This window comes from Mesoplodon mirus (genome assembly GCF_964341445.2).
Source record: "Mesoplodon mirus genome assembly, chromosome: 8".
Lineage (NCBI taxonomy): Eukaryota > Metazoa > Chordata > Mammalia > Artiodactyla > Ziphiidae > Mesoplodon > Mesoplodon mirus.
This window is the reverse complement of record NC_138984.1, coordinates 58407277-58431044: the sequence shown is the minus strand read 5'-3', so window position 1 is coordinate 58431044 and position 23768 is coordinate 58407277. Positions and strand designations below refer to the sequence as shown.

The 23768-nt window shown below is 34.1% G+C and overlaps 1 protein-coding gene across 1 annotated transcript in view; it reads left to right on the top strand.

Moving 5' to 3' along the window:
• Positions 1 to 23768, top strand: part of LRP1B (LDL receptor related protein 1B) — a gene marked incomplete at its 3' end in the record, with an annotated part of 2351282 nt that overhangs the window by 1543098 nt on the left and 784416 nt on the right. The window contains exon 35 of the mRNA XM_082630936.1: positions 21834 to 22014. Within this exon, the coding sequence (XP_082487062.1) occupies positions 21834 to 22014 (181 nt within the window). The remainder of the gene's footprint in view (positions 1 to 21833; positions 22015 to 23768) is intronic.

The following is a 23768-nucleotide window of genomic DNA, read 5'->3' as shown; positions in this document are numbered from 1 at the left end:
TCTATTTGAATGCATCTGTCAGGTTACAAATGGGGCAAAGGACTAAATATAGGGATAAGCAAACAGTTCACCCTGACTTTGCCCTCTATATCCAAGAAAAAAAAAATCACTGAAAAATATTTTTAATAGAGTAAATTGATACCAGCACTGTGAAATTGAAGAGTATCTCATCAGTGATCAGAGATGATGGGAATTTCTTAGCTAGAGTGCAGATTTTACCACATTGACTAGACCATGAGAAACCATAACCTAAAATATCCTAGGTGTAAACTTCAGATATAAGAATTGAAAAGTAGAACCTTATGGTCCTCATAAAAACTGAAAGAAATGAAAAAAAAAGGTCTTAAGGTGATCTTTAGAGCAATTTAATAATTAAGCAAACTAAAAATAATAGGTCCAGATCAATCTACCTCCCCTCTGGGATTGACTATACCCTTCAAAAGCACACACAAAGAATGGATTGGGGTGTGTTTATTCATTTAACATAAAATAATACTAGATAGCAGTTAAAGATGCATGAAGTAATGGCCCCAGGCCATACAATCAGCTGTGTGGAGAGATGGCCCTGACCACCAGGAGGGCTTCAGCATTCACATGATATCGGGCATAACAACCAGCCATGGCATGGGCCTGCCCCACCTACCAGTGCACTAGTGACACAAGGCAGGGCCTCACAGACAAACAGGCTTGGGCCAGCCCCCCCATCAACATGCCCACAGTAATCCAGACTGCCACAGCAGAAAGGCACATTCAGCTCACATAGGAGACACCCCAGGAGCATATAGTCTGGTGACCAGAGGAAAGTGTGCTGCTAGACCCCATAAGATATATCCTATATAAGGCCATCTCTCCAAGATTAGAAGATATAATGAACTTACTTAATACATAGAAATAAGTACAGAGAATTAAGCAACATGAACATGAAAAAGAGGAATATGTTCCAAGTGAAGGCATAAGACAAAACATAAGAAAACATAAGAAAAAGAATTAAACAAAACAGAGATAAGCAATCTACCCAATAAATAATTCAAGGTAATGAGTATAAACATGCTCACCAAATTAAGAAGGATGGAAGAACAGAGTGAGAATTTCAACAGTTAGAAAATATAATAAAGAAATAATCTAAGCTGAAGAATACAGTAACTGAATTAAAAAAAATCATTAGAAGGAATCAATTAGATGATACAGAAGAACAGATCAGCAATCTAGAAGACAGAATAGTGGAAATCACACAAGCCAAACAGAAAAAGAAAACAAGAATAAAAAATGAAGATAGTTTAAGAAAACTGTAGGCAATATCAAGCATACCAAAATTCACATATAGGGGACAGAGAAAAGGGCAGAAAATGTATCTGAAGAAGTAGTAGCTGAAAATTTCCCTAACCTGGCAAAGGAACCAGACATCCAGGTCAATGAAGCACAAAGAGTCCAAAATAGGATCAAACCATGGAGACTCACACTAAGATTCATTATAATTAAAATATCAAAAAATTAAAGATAAAGAGAGAGTCTTAAAAATAAGAGAAAAGCAACTAGTTACATATAGGAAACTCCCATAAGACCATCAAATGACTTTTCGGTAGAAACTTTGAAGGCAAGAAGGGAATGGCACAATATATTTAAAGTACTGAAAGGAAAAAAACCCTGCAACCAAGAATACCCATTAAGGTTATCATTCAGAATTAAAGGAGAGATAAAGAATTTTAGAGACAAGCAAAAGCTAAAAGAGTTTATTACCACTAAACCAGCCTTATGAGAAATGTTAAAGGGACTTCTCTAAGCAGAAAAGAAAAGGTCATATCTAGGAATAGGAAAATTATGAAAGAAAAAAATCTCACTGGTAAAGACAGGAAAGTTAGTGGACCTATAATTTTTAAGTTAGTAAGAAGATTAAAAGACAAAAGTAGTAAAATCATATATAACTACAATAAGTAGTTAAGTGATACACAAAATAAAAAGATGTAAAATATAATGTAAAAAACTTAAAATGTGGGTGGGGGAGTAAAAATGTAGGGTTGTTTGAATGTGTTTGAGCTTAAGAGATAATCAACTTACTATATATGTATATATATTATATATATATATATATATTTATATATATATGATAAGTATATATATATATATGATGTTATATATGAACCTCCCCACCTACCAAAATCCTGTAATAGACACACCAAAAATAAAGAGAAAGGAATCCAAACATAACATTAAAGGTGACCATCAAATCACAAGGGAAGAGAGCAAGAGAAGAAAAAAGGAGCAAAGAAAAACTACAAAACAACTAGAAAACAATTTTTAAAATGGAAATAAATACATACTTGTCAATAAATACTTTAAATGTAAATGGACTAAATGCTCCAATCAAAAGACAGAATGGCTACAAAAACAATACCCACATATATGCTGCCTACAAGAAACTCACTTCAGATCTAAAGGCACGCACAGACTGAAAGCTAAGGGATGGAAAAAAATAATCCATGCAAATGGAAACAAAACAGAAAACCAGGGTAGCAATACATTTATAAGTAAAAATGACTTTAAAATGAAGACTGTAACAAGAGACAAAGAAGGCCATTACATAATGATAGAAGAATCAATCCAACAAGAAGGTATAACAATTATAAATATATATGCAAGCAACATAAGAACACCTAAATACATAAAGCAAATAATAAATATAAAGGGAGAAATTGACAGCGATACAATAATAGTAAGGGCCTTTAACACTTCATTTATTTCAATGGATACATCATCCCCACAGAAAATTAATAGGGAAACACTGTCTTAATGACACATTAGCCAATAAAGTCAGTTAATACATACAGAATATTTCATTCAGAAACAGCAGAATACACATTCTTTTCAAGTGCACATGGAATATTATTTAGGATAGACCATATGATAAGCCATAAAACAAGTCTCAATGAATTTAAGAAGACTGAAACCATATCACACTTCTTTTTCAACCACAAGGGTATGAGACTAAAATTAACTGCAAGAAAAAAACTATAAAAAATACAAGCACATGGATTCTAAACAATATGCTACTAAACAACCAATGGGTCATTGAAGAAATCAAAGAGGAAATAAAAAAATACCTGAAGACAAATTAAAATGGAAACACAGTGACCCAAATCCATGGAAAGCAGCAAAAGCAATTCTAAGAGGGAAATTTATAGCAATACAGGCTTACCTCAGGAAACAAGAAAAATCTCAAATGAAAAATCTAATTTACACCTAAATGAAGTAAGAAAAAAACAAAACCCAAAGGTAGTAGAAAAAAGAAATAATAAAGATCAGAATTCAAATAAAGGAAATAAAGATGAAGAAAACAGTAGAAAAGATTGATGAAACTAAGAGGTGGTTCTTTGAAAAAAGAAACAACATTGATAACCTTTAGCCAGGTTCATCAAGAAAAAAGAGAGGGCTCAAATAAAATCAGAAATGAAAGAAGAGAAGTTAATAACACCATAGAAATACAAAGGATCACAAAGAATTTTATGAACAATTAGACACAAAGAAATTGGAAAACCTAGAAGATATAGGTAAATTCCTAGAAACATACCTTTTTCTGAGATTGAATCAGGAAGAAATAGAAAAATCTAAGCAGACCAATCACTAGCAATGAAATTGAATCAGAAATTTAAAAAAAAAAAAACTCCCTACAAAAAAAGTCCAGGACCAGATGGCTTCACAGGTGAATTTTGCCAAACATTTAAAGAGGGCTTAACACCTATGCTTCTCAAACTATTCTAAAAAATAAAGAGTAAGGAATATTTCCTAACTCATTCTATGAAGCCAGCCAGCATCAACCTGACACCAAAACTAGACAAAAAACCCACAATAAAAGAAAATTATGGACCAATATCACTGATGAACATAGATGCAAAAATTCTTAACAAAATATTAGCAAACCGAATACAACAATGCACCATGATCAAGTGAGATTTATCCCAGGGATGTAAGGATAGTTCAATGTCTGCAAATCCATCAATGTGATAACATGATATTAATAAGGAGTAAAGAATTAAAGAATAAAAATCATATGATCATCTCAATAGATGCAGAAAAAATCTTTTGACAAAATTCAACATCCTTTTATGAAAATTCAATGAAGTGGGTATAGAGGGACATACTTGTACATAATAAAGGCCATGTATGACAATCCCACAGTCAACATCATACTCACTTTTGAAAAACAGAAAGCATTTCCTCCAAGATCAGGAAAAAATAAGGACGCCTATTTTTAGCACTTTTATTCAAGGTCTAGCTACAGCAATCAGACACGAAAAAGAAATAAAAGACAACTAAATCAGAAAAAAAGAAGTAAAACTGTCACTGTTTGTAGATGACATGATACCATGTATAGAAAACTCTAAAGATGCCACCTAAAAACTAATATAACTAATAAACGAATTCAGTAAATTTTCAGATCACAAAATCAATGTACAAAAATCTGTTGCATTTCTATACACTAAAAATAAACTATCTGAAAGAGAAGTTAAGAAAACAGTACCATTTACAATTGCATCAAAATGAATAACATGCCTAGGAAGAAATCAAACTAAGGAGATAAAAGATCATTACTCTGAAAACTATAAGACGATGAAAAAAATTGAAGATAAACGAAATGATATGCTGTGCTCATGGATTGGAAGAACTAATATGGTTAAAATGTCCATACTACCCAAGGCAATCTACACATTCAGTGCGATCCCTATCAAAATACCAACACTATTTTTCACAGGACTAGAACAAATAATCCTAAATTTTTTATGGAACTACAAAAGCCCTTCAATTAGACAAGCAATCTTGAGAAAGAAGGTCCAACTAAAAATATTTTGCACAGTGAAAGAAACCATCAACAAAATGAAAGGCATCCTAATGAATGGGAGAAGATATTTGCAAACAATATATTTGATAAGGGGTTAATATCCAAAATTATACAACTCAACATAAAAAACCCTATTAAAAATTAGCAGAGAACCTCAATAGACATATTTCCAAAAGAGACATATGGCCAACAGACACATGAAAATGTCCTCAACGTCACTAATTGTCAGTTAAATGCAAATCAAGTTTGCAAGATACTACCTTACATCTGTCAGAATGGCTATTATCAAAAAGATAACAAAGAGTGCTGGCAAGGATGTGGAGAAAAGGGTACCCTCATACACTGTTGATTGAAGTGTGAATTGATATAGACACTATGGAAAACAATATGGATCTTCCTCAAAATATTAAAAAAGAACTACTGTAGATCCAGCAATTTCACTTCTGGATATTTACCAGAAAAAAAAAACAAAACACTAATTCAAAAAGATGTATGAACTACAATGTTCATTGCAGCATTATTTACAATAGCTGAGATATGGAAGCAACCTAAGTGTTCATCAATATATGAATGGATAAAAATGAGGGGTATATGTGTGTGTGTGTGTATATATATATATATATATATATATATATATATATACACACACACACATATATATACATACACACATACATACATAATGGAATATTACTCACCCATAAAAAATAATGGAATTTGGCCATGTGAGCAACATAGATTGACGTGGAGGGTATTATGCACACACAGTGGAATATTACACATCCATAAAGACAAATGAAATTTTGCCATTTGTAAGAACTGGATGGATCTTCAGGGAATTATACTGAGTGAAATAAGCCAGAGAACTACAAATACTGTATAATCTCACTTATATATGGAAGCTAAAATGAACAAAAAGCCAAATGCACAAACAAAACAAAACAACAAAAAAAAGACTCATAGATACAGAGAATAAACGTGGTAGCCAGAGGGGAGGGATTTGTGGTGGGGGAGGAAATATGTAAAGAGGATTAAAATGTACAAACTTTCAGTTATAAAATAAGTCATGGGGATGTAACATACAGCATAAGGAATATGCTCAATAATATCATAATAACTTTGAGGATAGATGGTTACTAGGCTTATCATGGTGATCACTGTAATGTATGTAAATATCAAATCATTATGTTATATACTTGTAACTAATATAATACTGTGTGCCAATTATATTTAAATTTAAAAGTGCATGAGATGAGCTATATATACTGGTACAAACAGAACTCCCAGACAAACTGGAAAATAAACAAAGTGAGCAAAACAATATTTTTTGCAGGCAGGATAATCCGATTTATATAAGTATATTACATTTTTTGGTAAGATTAATAAAGTGTTTATAGTAATTACCTCTAGAGAGGGCCATGTGATTTATTATACTCCCATCTGACTGTCCCTTTAAAATATGTACAGCATGAAATTAATTGGTAGCTTACATAAGTAAGAATTTAAAAGAAACTAGCTATTACAAAGCAAAGTAATGCAGTTTTGGGTAAGCATGTAAAGCAGAGTTTTAATGAAAGTAGTGAAACTGTGATCACTTTTGGTCACATTAATATAAGTTGTTTTCTTCAAACAGGGATAGTTTCTTTAAAAAAATGGATAGCTATAAATTTTCATTTTACCTCTTAAATAGATGCTATTTTATTTTAGTTTGTTTTTTGCCTGTTAAATCCTTTCCCCAAATCTTCGTAGCACTGAATTTCTTCCTTTTATGTTTTCACGAGGGCTTTTTTTCTAGAAGTAGTGTTTCTTCTTATTGTGGGCTAGCTGTGCTGCAATCTTTTTTTTTTTTTTTTTTTTTTTTTTTTTTTTTTGCGGTACACGGGCCTCTCACTGTTGTGGCCTCTACCGTTGCGGAGCACAGGCTCTGGACGCGCAGGCTCAGTGGCCACGGCTCACGGGCCTAGCCGCTCCGTGGCATGTGGGATCTTCCCAGACCGGGGCACGAACCCATGTCCCCTGCATCAGCAGGCGGACTCTCAACCACTGCGCCACCAGGGAAGCCCTGTGCTGCTATCTTTGTCTCTTACAACTTTGCAAACATCTATCTACTCTCATTCATAACTTAATTAGCTGTTAAATAGCTTCAGGACCAATTTTTTGTAACCTACACAGACTTAGTTATTTTGGCAAGTCCTATAGAGCATTTCACATTGAGACTACTTTGTATATTATAAAGTTAAAATGTAGCAAAAGGAAAACATTAATTTTGTTTCATAGTTAGCCCTTATAAAAAAATTAAGGTAAATTATTGAATCAAATATTTAAAATATTAAGTAGATAATTAAAATTATTGAAACTATTAATCTCAAATAACTAAGTAATGTTCTTAAATTCTATAATTTGATAAATTTTTAAATAATTTTTATTCCTTCATAAGATATATGTATACATTTTGTATAAATATAATATTATACATATTTGACATTTTACAGAGCTCCTTAAAGTTAATAATAATTATTTTTATAAATTTCATGGCTTCAGTACTTAAAATGATATTTTAAACCAATTTAAATCTGATCCAATTGGCAAAATATTTATTTGTTACAATAGCATTTACTAAGCTCCTAGTATGTACCAAATGTTTTGTATAAAATATTCTGTACACTCAAGCTAACCTTTGAATGTAAGAAATACTTTTTTTTTTCAAAAGTTAGGAACCTAGGTTTTACAGGAGTTAAGGAATGTTGTCTTATAATTCAACTTGTTACATGTTATGCTTGGGTTTTAACATGTTTGTCTGATTGCAGAACTCCCAAATGCTATCTTCTTTGTAACAAGTCATCATATTTTCCCTAGTTATGCTGTTCATAAATTAGCATAGGTTGGGGATAATTATAAAACAGTTAGTTATAGAAATTTGGAAATGAAAATGTCTTTAAAGATCATGGTAACATAAAACAGAGGTTAAATGGTCAGGTGCGGAAGTCAGAGTATCTAAATCGGAATTCTGCTCCATAACTTACTAGCTGTATGAGCTTGGGCAGGTTATGTAAACTCTCCAAAGCTTTATCTACTACATCTGTAAAATGGGAATAATTGTTATCAGTTGCTCTGAGGATTGGGACCCATGATGTTTGTAAGACACTTAGTACATGGTATGTACTTAATAAAGAAATAGCTGGCCATGTGTGTGTTATTTTCTAAGTTTACATAGGAAGCCGAATGGATTCAGAGAGGATATATCATTTGCCCAAGATCTAATGGATAGTTAGCAACAGAATTGTAACTAATATTCCCAGCTCCCAATTTATATTTCTGTAGTCTTCCAGCTATTTCATATATTCTAAATACTAAATATTAAATATGAAATCATTTATAAATTAAGTAAGTTCTATTATGATTATGTTCTGGAAAACTGTGAAGTTCAGATTAATTTGAGTGTTTAAATATATGGAGAAGCAGCAGCTTTCCTAGGAGGTATTTCATCTTTCTGCCAGGAATCCTGGTGACTATAATCCAGGTGAGATAGAATATGACTATTAAAATGCTGCACGAACTTTAGAAAAAATAATCTATGACCTAGAAAGATGTATTTATCAAATACCTAGTTTCAAACTATAAGTACCTTAATTATAGAAAGATGAATCTATTTCTTATTAAACAACTCTTGAGACTGTTCTTGGAATATTACATAATTTGCTATGACAATGATACTGAATTTTCTATCTATCCCATCTCAGATTTTCCCCCTTATTCTTTGAATTAAGAGGTGCTGCCCTGTAGTAGCAGAATGTGAATTACTCTTTATTAAATATAATTTACCAATCCTTGCATTACTGACATTCCAAATTCCCTATCACATTCAACTTTAAGATAACAAGAAAAAAAACTATTTCTTATTGCCTTTTCCATTGCATAGCACTTTTTAAGTAGTAATATTTTTTATCAGCCAGGGTATTTATTTAAAAAATAACTCTCCAAATTTTGCTTTTGATGCTCCGAGAATAGTGGTGGCGTATGTCAAACAGTGGGGTGTGGTACATCTTTAGCCTAATTAAGTGATATGTCTCCATGTGAAAATCTGTGTATGTTCATATGTGTGATTTTTCTCTCTGATTCAATTCTTTGTAGGTGGTATCTATAAAAAAAACCAAAATGTTTTCTATAGTTCCAAATATTTGAATATTTTTAAGGGTCTAATAGTTAAACTAAGGATTTAATTTTTCTTCTAGGCATTTGCCACTCTATGAAAATATGGGAATGATGATCATATTGAAACAATAAGGGAGTATTCTTCAATAGTATTCTGGAGTGAATAAGCTAACCACGCATTCTCAATTCCCTGTTATTTTTTCCTTCCCCCACATTTACAGTGCTTACATTCATTCATTCATTTTTTAAAATTTTACAAATGTTTACCAAACCTTTACTACTGATCTCTACTAGGGGTTTCAAGCATGAATTATACTTTTATCCTGCCCTCCTGTTCTACAGAGACAAGTGGAAAAGTTTGCCTGCCCACACTTCAGGAAGCTTAACAAGGCAGTAGGTGGTGTCAGGAATGGCACTCAGATATACTACTAAGGGAATTTAAAGGATAGATGAATTTCACAGGGATAATAAGAGAAGATTTGTGTAACAGATAGAAAATTCTTTTGGCATTAAAAAAGATGAAGGATTTAGAAAATGGGAAAATGCCAGAAAAGAGAAGGAATAGGAGGTAAAACTGGCACAGAGATGGGAAAGTGAAATATGCATATGGGAGTAGGGAAATGAACTAGCATTGCTAACATGTATTAAATTCTGGATTTTTTGTAATGCCTTACATATTATTTCACTTTACCTTCACAATGACCAAATAAGGGGAAGTCTTATAAAAATTCTTAGAAAGATTAAAATGAAAGGCTGCAGGAGAGTGAAGATGCCAATTTCTCTCTGACACAAAAGTCCATGTTTTCTCCAGAACAGCACACCAATTTGCTAAAAGTAGTATCGTCCACTGCAGATGCTTGGATCATAGGGCTTATAAAAGAGGTTAGTGGAAAATAATTTCAAAAGGCCTTGTATGTCACTCGGAGGAAAGCTGGAATTATTGATGAGGTGATGTTGAGTCATTCGCTTATATACTCATTCAAGCAACTAATATTAATTGAGATCATGTTATATATAGGCAATGTTCTAAGCCCTGGAGATATACCAGTAAACAAAACAGATAATACCTTGTAAAAATACATTGGAAAATATCCTGAAAGCACAGGTTTCATAGATGACAAAAAGAGGGGAAAAAATAACCCTAAATTCTTCAAGATATGTTATTGTTAACAGAAGTCATATTTACTTCCCAGATTTACCGTAGCAAACTAGCATATGGTATCTCTGTATCCCAGACCAGGCTTATTCTAGACTCACACCTATGCTAGCAAACTGTATTATGTGTCCTCATACCTTTTGCATCACCCTCCCCAAAAAAGAAAAAGAAAAAGTGAAAGAAATGATGACCACTCAGACCTTCCTTAAATGAAATACATTAACTCTCTTTTCTCTGTATTCTCTACTCACTATTCCTATGCAACCTGAAAGAATCAAAGTTCTCATAAAAATATGCATTTTGGCTCTGAGTTTTTCAGATATAAAACAACAAATTAACTATCATCCAGTGTAATATGAAATGTTTAGACAACTTGAATGAATACATTGTAATGATACTAGTATATTTCATGGGTGGTAGTGATCTGATAACTATATGAAATATTTTAATACACAGTTGTTTTCTTCTTTGGTTAGTGCACATCTGCCTCCACAGGATAGCAGTGCTTTCCTGGCTCCAAAGTTAGCACTTTTACCTCTGCTACTAAAACAAGTTTGTATAAACCTTTATTGTACATCAAAGGTGTATGTGCACATTTTGAGTCAGAGGGTTACCTTGATATTTTAGCTGTTAGGGTATTTGTAACTTGTCTCAAACAGAGAAATTTCAAATAGTAAAATTTAGCTCACTATCATTTCAGGTAAAAATCAAAAAGTATCCTTTTTTGATATTAAAAAATATATCTAGGGATATACAAGAAACATCATTCTGAGACAAATATTTCTAAGATATTTGTCACAATGTTTAACCATGAAATGTTTACCATTTCTCCTTTTAAAGTATTTTTTATATATGGAATTACCATGAAATTTGTTCCACTCTGAGACTGCATATTTTTTTTAAGAGTAGTTTGTATTGCTGCCCTACTAGCTACAGATACCTAATTTAATGTTCTTTGGTAATTTTGCCAAAAAATAATGTTGCACAGAACTTTTCATTTGATGGCAAAAAATTCATATTTAGAGAAATCAAAATGGACTAAAAAACGTTTGAGAAATATCACTTCGTTCACTTACAAGGTAAAACTCCAACTTCATAGAGCAGGGGTAATTTTGTTTTCCATAGGCTATTTGGTAACATCTGGAATCATTTTTGATTGTCACAACTGGGGAAGGAGGTGGTCCTGGCATTTACTATAGAGACTGGTGCTGCTACACATAGTGCCATGTGCAGGACAGTTTCCCACAGCAAAGAATTATCAAGTGCCAAATGTCAGTAGTGCCAGTGTTGAGCAACCTTGTTATCGAGGACGGCAGGGAGGAAGCCTGCCACCACTGCATAGGTGCCGAAAGTAGAAAATGAGACTTAAGATTGTTTCTTACTCACAGCACAGCAAACAGCATTAGCATCAGCATAGTTGCTCTGGTTCCCTGCTCCCAAGTCTCACAGGGTGATGTCATGGGTTCGTATAAATGCTAAGCATGGAGTGGGTTGTGCCACAGATGAGGAACCCATGGCGTGGGCATCAGCACCTTTTGAGCAAACAGCCAACAGTATCGCGCATAGAAAATTTTCAAGTGTCCCTATCTTGTAGAGTGAACAGTTACACAGTAGTCGCCCTGTGGTCACCTTGATTTAGTTGCCTGTGAGACCAGCTATAGAAATTATTCAGTACCAGGAGACAGACAAGCCTTACAGTTCAGTACCCTCAGCAGTGAAGTTCAGGGAGACTTCAGGTCCTCTGGGGACTGCCTCTCCCAATACCCATAAATAAGACCCTGCAGATAAGCACACGTCATAATAAAGGCTCACTTATCTCTATTGTACATGAAGATTTTACATATAATCACCTAAAAAATGTTCCATATAAGTATTTTAAAATCATAGGGGAAAATATGGTTCATTTAAGTTGTTTTTCTTCTATATAACCCATAATATCCCTGTTACTCCTTTTCTGATATTCTCTTTGTCATCCCCTGAGCACTCTGGGTGTGGCTCCACCTGCAGGCATTTGCATGCTTGTGTCCGGAACACTCTTCCATCAGATGTCCCCTTGCCTCTCTCCTTTACCTCTTAGAGGTCTTTGCTTACAGGCCACCTCCTTAGACCTTGCTGGTCACCTCATCTAAAATTGTGCATCTATGCAAATTTCCCACCCAAATCCTTACTGCCGTTAGCTGGTTACTTTTTCTCCTTTGTACTTATCCTAGGTATATTTTGTTTGTTTATTGTCTTGCTATAAGAATGTAAGGTTCAAGGTGTCAGAGGTTTTTGTTCGTTTGTTCATTGATAGAGCCTTAGGGCTTAGAACAGTGCCTGGCATATAGTAGCTATGCAATTAATATTCATTGAATGGATGAATGGGGCCTTTTATTTGTCTGTCATTACTTTAAAAATAGTAATTAAACTGATTAAACAAAACCAAAAATGATTGAAGGTTGATTCTTTTTTATTGTAAAATAAGGAGCAATAAGTTCAATCATTATTATTATTTTTTTTATTATCTTAAGTTACTTTGTATTTATTGAAATTGTTCTGATAATGAGCTTCCCTGATGACTTTTCAGGAATCTTAAAAAATTTTACATATTCCCGTAATTCATTTGAACTTATGTAACATTTTTAATTTTAAAAAATGTGATTTTTAGTTAATACATGCAAAATATCCCTGTCTTAAACTTTGCCAGGCTTTCTGAATTCACATCTCATTTTTGTGCATAGCTTCGTACCATGTTTTTCTTGCACAGTTGCATACCTACCTTGAATGATTTGATACTATATACTTATTTAGATAAATTATTCTGCACTGATTTTCTTTATGAATTTGCTGTGGAATTGCAAGGATTCATTTGGCATACTGCCCCAAAATTGTTAGAAAATATAGTATTAATATCACTATTTTAACTATCTCCCTTTTTCCTACAGATTATGCTTCAGTTAACCTTTGACATCTTTTTTATATTACAAATAATGCATTTCCAAAACCAGTCATTCATTTATTTGATTATATTTTTAAATTTTAATTTTGAACTACTTTTATTTAGTTTGGTGGAAAAATTGCAAAATAGAACAGAGAGGTTTTTGATATCCCTCACACAGTTTTTCCTAATAGTGACATCTTACAGAACAATACCACAATTATCAAAACCAGAAAATTAATGTTGATACAGTTACCACTAAAGATCTTAATCAAATTTCACCGGTTTTTCCATCATGAATTTAGTAGTTATATTTTTTCAGTCTCATGTATTCTGCAACAGCATCTCAGTTTTTCCTTATATGTTATTTTAATATTTGACTTCCCTCATATACACGTTTGTTGAATCTCAACATTGTCAGCCATCTAATATATTTCGGTAAGAAATTAACACTACAGTTTATTGAGAATAATAATTTTGTTTGGAAGGTTGTTAAAGCATCCTTCACTTCAGTAATCTTGTTCATCTCCACTCCCCCCTTTTACATCCTACTTTTTCCTTCTAATAAATCATCACTTATGTTAACTTTCTTTGACTTTTGCTTCTGATTATAATTTTTCTTTGTACAATGCTAGAGATCCAACTTTAAAGTAGATAGGCACATTGGAACATGAGTCATATTTCCAGACTTAGTGTATTGACTACTAACTAAAAATGGGTCCTTGTGAATCACTTTACTTTCCAGGGCTTTTTTCATGATTTGTAGAATCTAGACGTTGGAATTTATGATTCTTTAGCTTCCTTTTACCTCTAAAATACTGACTTTAGAACTAGGTCCCTGCTTAGTTTTATTATTACATTTTCCCCTAATTCGCTGCTTCAGTTTTGCAAGACTACCTGTGGACCAAAGAAGGGTGTGACTGTACGCATTTTCTTAGATACTTATATAAAGTTTTTGTGAGGTAAATTGTTATTAAGGACTTGACTTCCTTTATCACATTTACCTATTATCCACACATGAATTTTTCCTATCATTTTTCCCTCTGGGTACTAATGAGGGTCTGAAACAAGTATACTTTTGATAATTTAGTATGTTAAGCCAAACTCCAGGAGGATGGTCAGATGAGTTCACACATTTGTTCTTTGTCATGGTAATTATAAATGTAATGAAGATGTATAGCCTCTGACTTTTAAACTCAACTTGAAATTTAATTATCACTATCTTTCACTAAACATGATGCCTAAGCAAAGCATGTGCTACCTTGTTTTCTTTTCAAAGTTCAGTAAAAATTATCAATTGAAGTGATACACCTATATGAATGTTTAAATGACAAGTGCAAAAATATGAAACATATTAGACAATATAGCTTTAAAAAGTCATTTTTATGAAATTAAATTGCTCAAATGACTTCTAATAGAGTTGCCTTTTCATCTAATGTGAAAGAGATGGAGTAATTTAGTATTAGTACAATAAGTTTCAAAGTATTCTTTTTTTGTTATAAGTTTATTTATTTTTGGCTGCGTTGGGTCTTTGTTGCTGTGTGTGGGCTTTCTCTAGTTGCAGCGAGCAGAGGCTACTCTTTGTTGCGGAGCATGGGCTCTAGGCACGTGGGCTTCAGTAGTTGTGGGTCGTGGGCTCTAGAGCACAGGCTCAGTAGTTGTGGTGCACGGGCTTAGTTGCTCTGCAGCATGTGGGACCTTCCCGGACCAGGGCTCAAACCCGTGTCCCCTGCATTGGCAGGTGGATTCTTAACCACTGTGTCACCAGGGAAGTCCAGTTTCAAAGTATTTTATTTTTATAAATTATAAACTACTTCATAGGACTGAAAGGAGTATTCAAGAATATCTGTGATACTTTGTGTTCAGAAGCTGAAGTGATTTTTGCTCTGTTCTCTCGTTAAGTAGGCCGAGTTGGGTAGTAAAAGGGCATGAACGGAAATTCCTTTCTCTCTCCCCATTCACAATGAAGACTCATATTTTGCATTCTTTATGAGATGGTTAGTCAGGTATGGCCATGAGACAGTGGAGAGGGTTCAGAAAAACAAAGTTTTTTATATTTACAGGTCCCAGAAACAGAAGGCACAGCACACCACAGAGAACCACATAGGAGACACACCAGGATGGTCACAGGGCAAGAGACAGAAAGGAAGGGAAACCAGTAGGCCACAGGCTTTACTGGAGTTTCTGTGGGAAAGGCAAGGCAGGGAAAGATAAGCAGTTTAGGATTGTCTAGTTTGAATAATTCCTTTGGGCTTTCAATGATAAATCTGGTCACTCTTGGCAGTACCTGGCCCTGGGATGATTAGGCAGAGGAATATTGCCTCCTGCAGAGACCAGGTAGAGGAGGTATGGTTCTGGAGTGGTTAGGTTGCACCTCAAAGGCAAGTTCTTGGCTGTGCACCTTGCTATCTTTAGTAATTGGCTATCTCCAGGAGAGGTAGTCTCCCCCCAGCTAGAAAGGCTTTTTAAAGATGTCAAAACATCATAATATGCAGAAAATAAAAAAAACATTAAAAATATTTACAGTACAACTGGGATATTATCTAGAAATTTGTCATGGAATATTGTAAAATGAACTATATACTCATTCAATAACTGTGGGGATTTTCTTAAATTGGAAGCTACTCTGGCTTGCATGGTATATATGTTGCAGTGTTTCATCTGGAAACAATTAATGTGAAGAGTGCCCTTCTGCCCAGAGCATTCAGCAGAGTCATTTCTGGACTGCAGGCATGGCAGTGGTGTATTAGTCAGGGTTCTCTGGAGAAGCAGAACCAATAGGATGTGTACATAAAGAAAGAGAAACAGAACTATATATTTAAATAATTACCTCACATGATTGTGGAGAATAGCAAGTCCAAAATCTATGGAGTAGAGTGACAGGCTGTAGACCCAGGGAAAAATTGATGATATTGCAGCTCAAATCCAAAGACAGTGTAGAAGCCAAATTCCCTCTTCCTTAGGGGATCTCAGTCTACTTTCTCTTAAAGCTTTCAACTCATTGGATGAGATCAACCCACATTATGGAGAGTAATCTACTCTATTCCAATTGTAATTGTACTGATTTAAATGTTAATATCATCTAATAATACCTTCACAGCAATATCTAAACTGATGTTTAACTGAATATCTGTGTACCACAGCCTAGCTAAATTGACTCATAAAATTAGTTCATCACACATGGCTAGCTGAACAATATGCTTTAAGGTGTGATAGTGTAAACAGAGAATTCCCATAAGGGCAATAGCCTGGAACCCAGAAATGATTTTTATTTATGGTCATATCATATACTTCTTACTCTATCTGAATTATTAAAGACATAAATTATGACTTTTTAGGATTTTTTTTCTTGGGAGACACTTCTCCATGGATCCCTCACATTTCTGCATGTCTTAGAGTGAGGCACTATTTGCCTTTTGTTCTGAGGTATCCTAACAAGGATGCTTGCATAGAAGAGAGACTTGGAAGAAGAGGTGGAGTATCCATCAGGTGCAGATAAGCAGGCCTGTTTATTGCCCATTAGAAAATATTTGTGTTTTCTAAATTTGGAATTCTTCTCCTGCAATGCAATCAACTGTGTGTGAAGGCATCCATATGGGCCCATCCCAGCTGTCCCCAGGGGACTTTGGACTAAAGGGACACCAATCTGCTGATGGCCATGCTGCTTGCTGTGCCATAAGTAATAAAGACTTCTCTATCTGTTCTACAGGTTTTGTGTCATCCGCTATCATCCATGAAGCAGTACCAAGCTAACTTCTTAGCTTGAAAGTAGGGTAAAATCTCAGTTCTTAACAGTTCTTGAAATGTTTCATTTTACTCATCACTTTAGATTACTGTACTGGTAACTATGATGCATACTGTGGCACTCTCTTTTTTCTTACATATGTTCATCACTGCATCAAAGATGACATATCCGAATGTCCTAGAGAGACCACCAGTATCACCCTCTCCCCAAACTGAAACTGAAAATACGCTTTTGATAATAGAAGGAAGCCACCATGTTTTAATATATTCTGTTCATCTGAAAAACAAGACCCTTATATGCACTTTACATATCTCTTTGACGAAAACAGCAAAGTATTTTGTTCTCATTGAGAGTAACTTGTGTATTCACCCTCCCCGACCTAATAAATGAACTGAGGAAGGACTTGGAATGAAAATGAGGATGAGACCATCAGCCTCAGCTAGCCATTGGGGACAGATGATGTAGAAAACTTTAGTCTGGCCAAGTACTCCTGTAACCTTATGAGACAGAAAATTCAGGAGGCAACTTTACTGCCACACTATTAGTTAAATGAATTTCATTCACACATGTCAGATACATCACCTCAGGCCTTATTGAAATGCACAGAGAATTTGAATTACTTGAGCTGTAGGAATATGAGGCAGGAGAGTTGTCCAAGCACTGACTCTGAGGCAAGGTAAGGCATCCCTGGCCCTGGACATATCTACATGCATAGGGCACTTTCAGTTATTTAAGTCATTTGGTCATACTCTGGACTCATGCAAACACTTTTGGAATACTTCATTCCAACTCAGAAATATAATGTTTGTACTAAGGATAGAGGAACTTGGATACATTGGAAAAATAGAGGCACTGTGTTTTTATAGTGGCAATTATGGGGTGTAATTTCCAGTTAATTCCTTATGATGTTAATCAAATTCTGTTGTAAAGCATCAAGACATGCATTAATCTGGAGATCTGGTTTATGCACCTTAAGGAAACTAAGGTCACTGCTCACATCCTTGGCCATTTAATTTTTTTTAAAATCTTGGACCCATTTTTAAAAGTTGAAGATCTTATTTTAAATATAAAAACTTTAATCCTCTTCTGTTTCATAAATGTATAATATCTAAAAATCAGATCTGTAATGATGTTTTAATTTTAGAAATATGTTTTCCAACATCTGTTTCAAATGCTTATTTTATCTAATCCTAGATATTAAATTACTTTAAATAGCTTTCTGTTTTATTTATTTTAAATCCACATAATTATTCTTTTTAATTTACATAAATTTTATTATCTCTTATTCATCCACATTTCATTAATGGTAGGTATCACTTGTAGGAAATAACAATGCTACCAGCAAGAATTTTTCACTTCAGTGGAAAAATCTAGCTTTGATGAGATGTTTTTCTAGAGCACTATTTATATATTCTGTCCATTTATAAAAGTTATTCTTGATGTACTACAACAATGTTTACAAAGAAAAAGTAATGGAAATTTTAATTGAGTCAAAATAATATGTTAACCTTAAGTATTCACAGAATAAATGAAAAAGTTTGTTTTTAATCTGAATTATATAGATAAATGTCTCATTTTTTTACTTAAAAAGGAACATATAGGCATAATCTTAATCTAAAAAGATTACAGGAAACCATTATTTACTGGAATTTTTCTTTTTTTTTTTTTGAAAAACTACAAGCATATTGAGTTCTTGCCTCTCGATTAATGAAAATGGGTATTTAGTTAAATGTAAGGGAGATTTTTACCAGATTAAAAAAAAAATCATACTCTTTGTTTGCTTTCATTATGTAAAAATAATAATGTTCGCTTTCATTGTGTAAAAATAATAATGATGATGATGTAATGAATATTGATTTTAGAATGTAGAATACTTCAACTCTACCCAAAGGTATCAAAGCAATCTACTCTAGCAAGTTTCTCTTTAACAAAAACTTTCTTGCATTTGATCAGTCATGTGTTTCCTTGAGCTAGTGATTAGTATCTCTGTAGTTACTTATGTTTGTTTGGAAGTTCAGTACCATAACCCTTCATATGTTATTGATCAACTAGTTGAAGGATTTTGGTCATAGAGATCCTAATAGTCAATCTCAGGGAGGCCCCATCCAAACCCTGTTGAGTGAAAAATTAAGTGTACATAAACCAATGCTCTATATATCTTAGTGTTTCATCTAAGTCATAAGTTAAAGGAAGATGTCAAATGATATAGAGTCAGAATATTTTCCTTACCAATGTATATTTGTTGAGAAAGGGATTCATTGATTCTTCAGGCTTTGTCCTACAAGTATAAAAGAGGAAATTTCTCCATGTCTGGTTAAAGATAGCCTAAAAAAAATTCCCAAGTTGCACATAAGACTCATTTTTGAGTTTTTGTTTTTGTTTTCTTTTCAATTTTCATTCATCCACATCCCTTCCAGAACAGAAAAACAAAACAAAGCACACACAAATAATATTAAAAAACATTCTAGGCTAATTGATTCATTGCTGTCTCAATAGATAGGTAGCTAAAGAGAAGATTATAATAATAATGATACTATTAGTAATAATATTCATAGCAACATTTATGTAGTATTTATTATGCGCCAAACATTATTTTTAAGAATTTTATATATTCATTTAATCCTCAAAACAATCCTATGAGTTAAACAGTATCATTACATCAATCTTAAAGATCAGGTGTAACTCGCTCAGAGTTACAGAACCTAGGAAGTGTGGTTCTAGAACTTGTGATCCTAATCACTACTTCATGCTATTCAAACATTTCATTTTTCAAAGACAAAACAAATGAACCAATTAGAGACAGGATCCTCCCAAGTTCTGCTTTTTAGAATTCCATTCCATCCCACTCTATTTATTCACAACTGACTCTGCATATTGTATTTCTAATTAACTTTGGCCACCAGTTAAAATGTAAGGAAATATTAATGAAAAATTCCTTTAAAAGAGAAAAACGTAAGGTCTACTCCTATCAAAAGAGCCAGGATTTATATATGTATGTATGTATGTATATATATTATTTTTAATCCTGATGAATTTATAAAAACTAACATGTTGAGAATTTACAATATTACAGGCAGTATGCTAAATATTTTACATGCAGTAGCTAATTTACCTCTTGTTTACTTATCCTACAGTGTAGCTGCTATTATTATCATCACTTTTGTGTGTGTGTGTGTGGTACACGGGCCTCTCACTGTTGTGGCCTCTCCCGTTGCGGAGCACAGGCTCCCGATGCGCAGGCTCAGCGGCCATGGTTCACGGGCCCAGCCGCTCCGCGGCATGTGGGATCTTCCCGGACCGGGGCACGAACCCGTGTCCCCTGCATCGGCAGGCAGACTCTCAACCACTGCGCCACCAGGGAAGCCCCTATCATCACTTTTTAAATGGAGAAATTAAAGATCAGAGTGACTGAGTTACTTACCCAAGTGTCAGAAACAAAATTGCAGTCAAATAATACTACAACTGCTTCATATGAAAAAGAAAAAAAGTATTAAGTCAGATGTGTAAAGGGAATGTTTTAGAAATGAGAAGGTTACTGAGGAAGAAAGTTTCCATGCTGGGTTAGATTTCAGATGTAATATAACTTTTGAAAACCAACAACAAGACAAAAACCAGCCACAGACTATGATAAATAGAAAAGAGTAAATAGCTACTCTTTTTCCATTATGCCAGAGCAGGAAAGTGCTCAGTAAAATTAAGTGTCAATAAAGCCAAGACAAAAATGAAACTTTTTTCTAAGCATAGGCACAATTAACCTGTGAAAATTACTCATATTGGTTGGTAATGAAGCAGATAGCTTAGTGAAATTGAGAACATATCTGATTCACTATAATCAGATTTTCAGTTAGATCAAATCACACACTGTATTAGTCATCCTGAGTTAGGGCACATGCTGATTAGCAGAAAGGGGCACAAAAGAAAATTTTATTTTTTCCAAGGTCAGAAGGCCATGATTAAAGAATATGATAATAGTCAAAGTTTATGACATCTGCGTATGAGGGAAAATGTCATGTAGATTTCTCAGTAGTGTGTGAATGCTCATCTCTGTCTCTGATGTACTGCTACCTGTTGTTGTGTCCAGTAAGTGCCAGTTCTCTACCTCACACCCAGGAGGAAAAGAGACAAAGGCTTTCCTGGTTTTGAAAGAAGAGAAGTTCACATTAATTTCTCGTGCAATAGAGGGGTAGAATTATATTTAGGATGTTGTGTACAGTTTGGAGGATGGTTTACAGGATGACACAAAGTGAGGAAAAGACTCACCATAGGAACAGTGTAGTTATAAAAATCTCTACGTTGGGGATCCTCTGACTTGGATTTTATTCCTATTCTACCACTGCTTATGTGGTAATAAACTATAAGCCTTCATTCTTAAGTGTTAGAGTTTCCCTTTCTGTAAAGATTTGAATTAGGGGAGTTCATATGATTATATATTTAAAGTATTCCTTTGAATTATGACTGCCTGCATCTTGGAGGAGCCTGTAATAGCATCCTTTTTAAAGTAAGTCTAGAATATACAGAAATATTTTAGTGTTTCTTTGAGATTCACTGTTCATGCAGTTCCATGATAAAAGCCTAGTCTGGGCTTTCAAAGGTGTGCTTCTGCTGGAACTGTTCAACTCTTGGCAAAAGGGCCTTCATATTATTTTGGTTATTCAGATTACATATTACATCTTTGAACATGCTTACTTTTTGAACGTATTACTAGATCATGTTACTTGATATTTCTTCTGAGCAATCTATGAGACTATTTTTACTCTGAGAACTTATCTTTTACCCTTTTGTTTTCTCATCACTTATATTTTCCTGTTTTTCTGCAGATCACTGTTTCAAATAAAATATCTCAAGAGAGGGCCTGGCATTCAAAACAAAATTGAAAAATATTATATGGAATGATATTTGCAAAAATCACAGTATAAAGAGTTTATAGATCAGAATGTATTCCTTTTAAAATTATATTTTTTATTAAGTAGAAGGTAAGTAGTGGACACTAATGTAAAATTTCTTTCTTTCTTGTTTTTGCTTTTTGCAGATCTGGATAATGTGGAGGGCATTGCTGTGGACTGGATTGGGAATAACCTTTACTGGACAAATGATGGCCATAGGAAGACCATTAACGTGGCTAGGCTGGAAAAGGCTTCTCAGAGTCGGAAGACTCTCTTAGAGGGAGAAATGTCCCATCCCAGAGGGATTGTGGTGGATCCTGTTAATGGGTATGCAACATTTGATCAGCTTTATATAAGGAAAATTATATTAGATAAATTTGGTTTTTACATATTTAGTATTAGTAAGTTTTATTTAAATCCACATATGCATTCATACATGAATGGCCTCACTGGGAAAAGTTGCTCATTTAATGATTATCTCTCCTAGAGAATGTGCTAAAAAAAGATGTCAAGATACGTTGAACTGGAATAAACAGATTATATTTGTATAGAGAATATATTTACTTGGTTTATTCAGACAAGCACCATAATTCTCCATTTTAGACAGCCTGACACCAAGATAAATAATCAATTCAACCAGCAAATCAATCAATTTAATTTTTTAAATTAAAGGCTATTGAAGTTTAAAGTATTCAAAAAATAGCCAGTTTCCATTTTTTATACATTTACTGTGGGCCAGGCATTTTGTTAAATAGATTACCATGATCTATGTTGTGATTCTGCACAATAATACTTTGAATTTGTTGCTATTCTCATTCTTGTTTTACAAAGAAGAAATTCGTAATGGACCTGCAAAAGACCATTTGATTATTAAGAGCCTGGATAGATATTTAAATCCAAGCAACCTGTCTCCAAGACTTTTCTCAGAGCCACTATACTCCACTACTTTTTTTTTTAACATCTTTATTGGAGTATAATTGCTTTACAAAGGGTGTGTCAGTTTCTGCTTTATAATAAAGTGAATCAGTTATACATATACATATGTTCCCATATCTCTTCCCTCTTGCGTCTCCCTCCCACCTTCCCTATCCCACCCCTCTAGGTGGTCACAAAGCACCGAGCTGATCTCCCTATGCTATGCGGCTGCTCACCACTAGCAATCTATTTTACATTTGGTAGTGTATATATGTCCATGCCACTCTCCACTACTTTTTATTAGTCTAGGTTGGTAACTCTGTATTTTTGGACATAACCATAGTTTCCATATAGTGACATTATTTTATAGTATGTGCTACTTGTTTCAGGATGGATTATTTTGTGCAATTTTTTTTTTTTGGTGGTACACGGGCCTCTCACTGTTGTGGCCTCTCCCGTTGCGGAGCACAGGCTCCCGACGCGCAGGCTCAGTGGCCATGGCTCAGGGGCCCAGCCGGTCCATGGCATGTGGGATCTTCCCGGACTGGGGCACGAACCCGTGTGCCCTGCATCAGCAGGCGGACTCTCAACCACTGCGCCACCAGGGAAGCCCTATTTTGTGCAATTTTTGAGAATATGTTTTCCTTTGATTTTTATTCATAACTATTACCTGAACACAAGCAATAATGTGCATATAGATAATAATAATAATGTGCATTCTTCCCTCAGACAGATTTTTAAATATTATAGAATACTGCTATTATGCATCAACCTGAAAAAAAAAAAAAACTCGTGTGTATGTATATATGTGGATATGTGTGTGTAGGTATATGAATATACACATGTGAAAACACATATTTTCCCCTAACAATATACAATGCCCAGAGCTCTGATTATGTATACAGTGGTTAACAAAGCAGGCATAGCCTTTACCCTCATGAAGAATCTTGTGTCATCTGTAAAGTAGATAATGGGCAGATGCATCAATAAATAAGTACCAAATGAACAACAAATGTAATTTCTAGAGACCAAACTGATGGAGTCAAACAAACAGGTTGATGTGAAGGCGACTATCAGAAACCTATTTAAATAGGCTTGCTGAAAGGCCTCTTTAAGTAGGCATCATTTAAGCTGAGACTTAATTGTAAAGAAGGAACCAGCCATGG